Source organism: Branchiostoma belcheri, unplaced genomic scaffold, assembly GCF_001625305.1.
Source record: "Branchiostoma belcheri isolate BF01 breed outbred unplaced genomic scaffold, Haploidv18h27 scaffold44, whole genome shotgun sequence".
NCBI lineage: Eukaryota > Metazoa > Chordata > Leptocardii > Amphioxiformes > Branchiostomatidae > Branchiostoma > Branchiostoma belcheri.
In genome coordinates, this window is record NW_017804065.1 from 1197174 (window position 1) to 1203516 (window position 6343).

Consider the following 6343-nt stretch of genomic DNA (forward strand, 5'->3'; position numbering starts at 1 on the left):
TGTAGGACATAATAGCTGAATCAGATGCAAATTGGGTGTCCTTTGCACTGTCCTAATAGTAATATGGACATATTTGTATGACTAAAACCTGATGTCTTTTACAGCAAAGGACTGCTTTGCACCTGGCATCTCGGAATGGCTATGATGAGACTGTAAGATCTTTGCTTAAAATGATGGCCAAAGGTCGTGTGGATCTTAATGCTTTCACCAATCAGGTACGTTGATTGATTGTACACGTAACTGTAAAGTCATGTATAGATTTCATATTTATCTGGCAGTCAACTTGAGAGTTTCTGAATCAAGGTTGAATCATAATTTGCAACAAAAAAATGGACTTACCCTCTATTTCATCTGACCAACTCCATTTATCTTTGTCAAGGAATGAGCAATCCACCATGCATTTCTTTGAGGTCATGTAAGCAGATAGAACAATAAGTCCTTGACAAAGACTGGAGTTGGTTGGATGAACTGTCAAGCCAAGTCTGGTATTTATTTACATCATCAACTTTAGGGTTTACTTTGAGCTGCCTCCTGATCTTGATGTCATTATGTACATGCACATGTCATGCCTGACATATCTTACAGCAATGGACTGCCCTGCACCTGGCAGCCATGAATGGCCAGCACAAAGCTGCTTCTGTGTTACTGACAGCAGGTGCAGATGTGAATGCACGGGACAACGAGGTACCAGGTTATTAAGTATTTTGCTAATAATTGCAGTGCATGAAATATTCCTGTAGAATCATCCAATCTTTGTTTCATTTTCAAATGGTTGTTTTAGGGGTGACTATCTAAGCCTTCTCCCACATTACCAAATTAAAGAGTTGGCAGCCGAACAACTACTTGTTAAAGCCCTTAAATACTTTGCAGCAAAAGACTGCCCTGCACCTGGCAGCCTGGAATGGTGACTGTAGAACTGTTTCTCTTCTGATAACAGCTGGTGCAGATGTGAATGCTCAAGACAAGTGGGTAAGTTGACATGGGACAGATGTCAGCTGTGGTAAAATGAGTTTTTAGGGGCTTTCATGTATAGACCAACATTTCTTGACCAACATGCTATACATTGTACATGTTAGAGTCAGAACAATTCAATCTACACGTAGTTAGGTTATTCAATGCCACAGAACGTACAGTGACTTACATAATTATGTAAGTAAACTACAAGCTGCTGTTTGAAAATAAAAATACAAAATAAATCTTAACATTCCACTTACTATCATATTATCAAGACCAAGAGATTATTGCACAACAAATGTACAAGGTGTGCAACGTAGCATTTTCTGCTTAATACACAACAAGCATGCTTTGAGACTATTTTACCCTACAAATACTGTTACAGTAGTAATTGGGATGAGGATATATTTTGATTGGTGGAATTTCTAACATTTAGGCTTTTTAACATTGTCCTATAAGATATGAGATGTTCCCTTTAAATGTGTACATAAAGGTAATTATATAAAATGTGACAATTGTCTTGTCAGTGCAACACCCCCATTGGAGAGGCTAAGAAACGAGGTCATCAGACGTGTGTGGAACGACTGGAGGCTGACAAGGACAGCAGGGACAAGGTACAGGAATTGTTCATCAGTTTTGTGATTAGAGCTAGAATCACTAACCTGCCTTCTCTTTGTGCATTGGATTCAAGTACACGATTGTATGAGAGTTTCGAAAGGCCCAGTCTGTGGGGTCGTGTGGCGCAGTCGGTAGCGCGTTCGGCTCACACCCCAGAGGTTGTGGGTTCGAACCCTGCCCATGTCACCGATCTTGTGCCCTTGGGAAAGGCACTTTACACGACTTTCCTCACTTCACTCAGGTGAAAATGAGTACCTAGCTTCGGTTAGGGACGTCCCTCGGATAGGACGTTAAATGGAGGTCCCGTGTTTGGGAGAGCCACACCCCATGCACGTTAAAGAACCCACCGCACTTATCGAAAAGAGTAGGGGATCTTCCCGGTGTGAGTGGTTCAAAACTTACAGTCCGGTCTTACGCAGCTTGTACATGTGCGCACATGTACAAAACTGGTGTGTTACGCCTGAAGGTGGTTTACCGGTTATGCGAAACAAACAAACAAACAAATCATCATCAGTCTTGTGGAAAAAGCTTTGAATTAATGATAGATCTTTGTCAGTGATTGAGTCTGTGACATCAATTACAGTGTGTTCTTGTGTCTCAAAAATGCTCTCATTCTATCAATTTCCTATGACAGTCGTAAACCTACTGTAATTTAATAATAATACTGCATTTAGCTAATACTACACTTCTCATCTAGGAATCTTAATACTCGATATTGTATCCAGGGTTCTAAACAAAAGAAAGGACTTGATCCTGTTCTGATCCACTTCTATGAAGAGAGGGGAATGACCACTGCAAGTGATAAGGATCCACTGGTACAAGAAGCTGCAAAACAGTCCGGGAAAACTGTTAAGCAAGTTTTGGTAAGGAAATACCCATCTAGAGTGGACATCCAAACCCTTTTGTGTTCACTTGCCCACAGGCTTTGCATACAGAATCTGTGATAAACTACTGTTATCATCATTTCAGACTTTTATTGGCAACTACCGCCAGAAAAAAGGAGATCGTAAGAGAAAATCACTGGGAGATGAATCAAGCAAAACAGGAGCAAAAAAGGGTAATCTCACGGGTAAGAAAATTTATCTATCTACTTGTATTTATTCAGTTCATCATAACACAACTGGGTACCCCTTCAACTTATAAAAGTTGACAGGTTACATTAAGTGTGGTGGAAACAATTTAGGAGGACGACATTTCGTACAACACATGGGATCCATTGTGTTTAAAACCAAAATCACTGCTTACATGTACAGCTCAAAGTTAAGCCATTCAAAGGTCAAGATTCACTAAAGATGAAAAGTCGAAGTGAAGAAAATAAAAGAATTGAATAGAAACGACTGGAAACCGTGAAAGGAACCTGCCAGATTCTGTATGCAGACTTAGTGACGTCAACCTCTAATTTCTGCTGGCTTCCAGCTAGATTCTGGGACCTTCCCATTTGCCATATTTCCAGTTTCTGACCTTTTGAACTTCTCTCATTCTGCCACATGTTGTCAACCAACTTTGTTTGGACAAGTATAATTCTGCAAAAACCCACAGACAAAGGCCTCCAAAGTAATACTTCTGTACCTGTAGGGGAAGATATGAGGTGGAGTGGTGGTCATCGAGTCCATGCTCCCATTTAGCTAATCAACATTTTCTCTATTTTGACATTTTTGCTGGTGACATAAAAGTGACTTGAACATGCCAATCGGTGTATCCCTGGGTCATCGTATGATAGGCCATCATTGCATGAAGGTCAAGTATTTGTTTGTACTTTCTACAGCAGACAAGACAAACACACCAGGATCTGAGTTGCCTGTTCACGGTGCAGCAAGTGTCTCAGACCAGGGGCTGAATATTGCATCCTCTACAAAGGAAACATATCATGAGAGGAAAGAAAAGGTAGATTGGGTTGTAGAGTTTCTAACAAAAGAAATGTACTCCAAGGCTTTACTTCAAAGGCAACTGAATTATGTAGAAATACGTATAGTATATAAATTTTATTTGAAAATAGCCCAAAACACCTGATTATACAGTTCTAGGCAGAATTTGAGATGGCTTCATTTCCAGAGTTGTTCAGAATATTTTAACCTACATATGCCAAATTCAGTGCTTTTTAATTATCTAAAAGCACTGAATTTGGCACAATTTTCAGCTATGGCGCTAGACGATATGGTATACCTAAAACGAAATACTAGTTTAACTGGAAAGGCCGACATTTGCTCAAGAGCAAATGCAGCAGATTGCTTCACCACATCCACCGTACCAAAAATAGACCTATCCCCCTCCCGCACAAATGGACTGTTCCTAAATGATCCCTGTCCAAAATATGAAGTGTTCCAATAGTCTATGTCCCCATGCAGCAATAGAATCTTCCAACACCTTCTGCTGTTGGAACATGTAGAAGCCCGGTAGAACCCAAGTGTTCTAACTGTCAGTTGGGGATTTGGGTTTTCAAGCTACTTACAATTGCTGTTTTTACTCAAAATAAGGTAAATAGAAGTATTTCAAAGGGTTGAATCTTGATAGTGAACACTATAGTCTAAACATTTGGTACCACGCTACCTTTATGCTGAATTTAGGTCATTTGAAATGTGTTCAGCACCAACGACAGGTGTGGTTACATGTGTAAGGATGGTGTTCAGCACCAAGGACAGGTGTGTTTACATGTGTGAGGATGGTGTTCAGTACCAAGGACAGGTGTGTTTACATGTGTGAGGGTGGTGTTCAGCACCAAGGACAGGTGTGCGTACATGTGTAGGGATGGTGTTCAGCACCAAGGACAGGTGTGGTTACATGTGTGAGGGTGGTGTTCAGCACCAAGGACAGGTGTGGTTACATGTGTGAGGATGGTGTTCAGCACCAAGGACAGGTGTGCTTACATGTGTAGGGATGGTGTTCAGCACCAAGGACAGGTGTGGTTACATGTGTGAGGGTGGTGTTCAGCACCAAGGACAGGTGTGCTTACATGTGTGAGGATGTTGCTCAGCACCAAGGACAGGTGTGGTTACATGTGTGATGTAAATATTCTTATTTGCAAGATGATTGATTGTTCTCCTGTATCTAGTATGACCTGTTACCATTCTTAAAACCATCTGATGTGTTTAACAGCAAAGCACTGCTCCTCTGGGATCAGCTTGCAACAGCAGGCTTACAGGTATGATGCCAGCCTCACAAACAGCTGCTGCAGTTGTGAATGTACAGGACAATCAGGTAGGTATTTAAAATTCATTTTATGTGTAATTCTACATTTTTCACAATTTTGAATGCACATAGTCTCTTTATGACATTTTGATTACTTGATATGTATTGTCAGAAAATTATTGTTACTGTACTGTAACTGTAATATTGCCTTTTACATGTTGTATTAGTTTTGATATATCAGATGTCAACTATAGAATAAAGAATGTTAATCCAGTAAAATGTGTTTTATGATGCTATGTGTATAAGGATACATGTCTGTGGATTTATTACAGTAATAACTATTATTTCATCTTTATGGATTTGTTTGAGCCTTCAATCATGTAACCTTTTTGTATTATGTCTCTTACAATGCACCTCATGACCTCAATGCAAATCAGCCAGCAAACAATTTGAGTAAACAAAGACAAAAAAACAAACAAATAGTACAAAATGTGCAGGACAAGAAACAAATTTTGTACATGATAATTTGTTTTAGGGCCTTCAAACCATTGTAGACCAGCAGCGTCCCAAGGCTGTGGAAGCTTTGCAGCAAGGGACCAATAAGGACCACAAGAAAGAGGTTTGACACTGGCTCTTTAGCTTATTAAATCTAGCTAATTTCTATCACATAGAGAAAGGCATTCTTAACATCTTTTGGAAAAAAATCCTGTTGGCTGTGGTCCACACTTCATTGTCCTGCTAGAAAAGAGAAATTTCCCTTATATACAGATGGTAATACTCATATATTGCTTTAGTCACAGTGATTTTTTTTCAGGGAACTCCTAGACGAAAAAAAGGGTTTGATCCTGTACTTGTCCAGTTTTACGAAGAAGGAGGAATGACCACTGGAAGTGTTAATGATCCACTGGTACAAGAAGCTGCAAGACAGACCGGGAAGACTGTTAAGCAAGTTGTGGTAAGAATCCTATAATATGTACAATGTAGTTACTGTACCATTTTCTGGGGTTGCAGTAAATCTCATTGCATAACATCTGCTGTCTGTCTATTTTCATATAATGCAATGTTATCTTGATCAATTTCAAGGAACCCATTATTCCTTCTGATGTCATTTCAGAATTTCATAAGCAGCTACCGCAGAAGTAAGGGAGAGACTAAACACAAACCACCAGGAGTTGGCTCAGGTGACACAGCCACAAAGAGCAGCATCGGTAAGGCTACATATTTTTCATACCTGTATGTAGTCGGTATGTTCAGAACAGAAACAGGTGATGGTGTTAACTTGTGTTAGGATGTTGTTCAGCACCAAAGACAGACTGAAGTGTTTACCTGCGTGTGAATAGTGTTCAGCACAAAGGACAGTTGTATTTACATGTGTGGGAATGGTTTTCAGCACCAAGGACAGATGCGTTAACATGTATGTGGATAGTGTTCAGCAATAAGGACAGGTGTGTTAACATGTGTGAGGATGGTGTTCAGTACCAAGGACAGGTGTGTTTACATGTGTGAGGATGGTGTTCAGCAACATGGACAAGTGTGCTTACATGTATGTGGATAGTGTTCAGCAATAAGGACAGGTGTGTTTACATGTGTGAGGATGGTGTTCAGCACCAAGGACAGGTGTGTTTACATGTGTGAGGATGGTGTT

General features: G+C 40.1%; 1 protein-coding gene across 1 annotated transcript in view; it reads left to right on the forward strand.

The window, feature by feature from the left end:
• The window catches only part of LOC109478421 (serine/threonine-protein phosphatase 6 regulatory ankyrin repeat subunit B-like), a 15865-nt gene extending 10542 nt beyond the window's left edge, over positions 1-5323 (forward strand). Inside the window, exons 16-20 of the mRNA XM_019779951.1 lie at positions 105-152; positions 586-684; positions 1482-1568; positions 4666-4767; positions 5234-5323. Coding sequence (XP_019635510.1) covers positions 105-152; positions 586-684; positions 1482-1568; positions 4666-4767; positions 5234-5323 — 426 coding nt within the window. The remainder of the gene's footprint in view (positions 1-104; positions 153-585; positions 685-1481; positions 1569-4665; positions 4768-5233) is intronic.
• The last annotated feature ends 1020 nt before the right edge of the window (positions 5324-6343 follow it).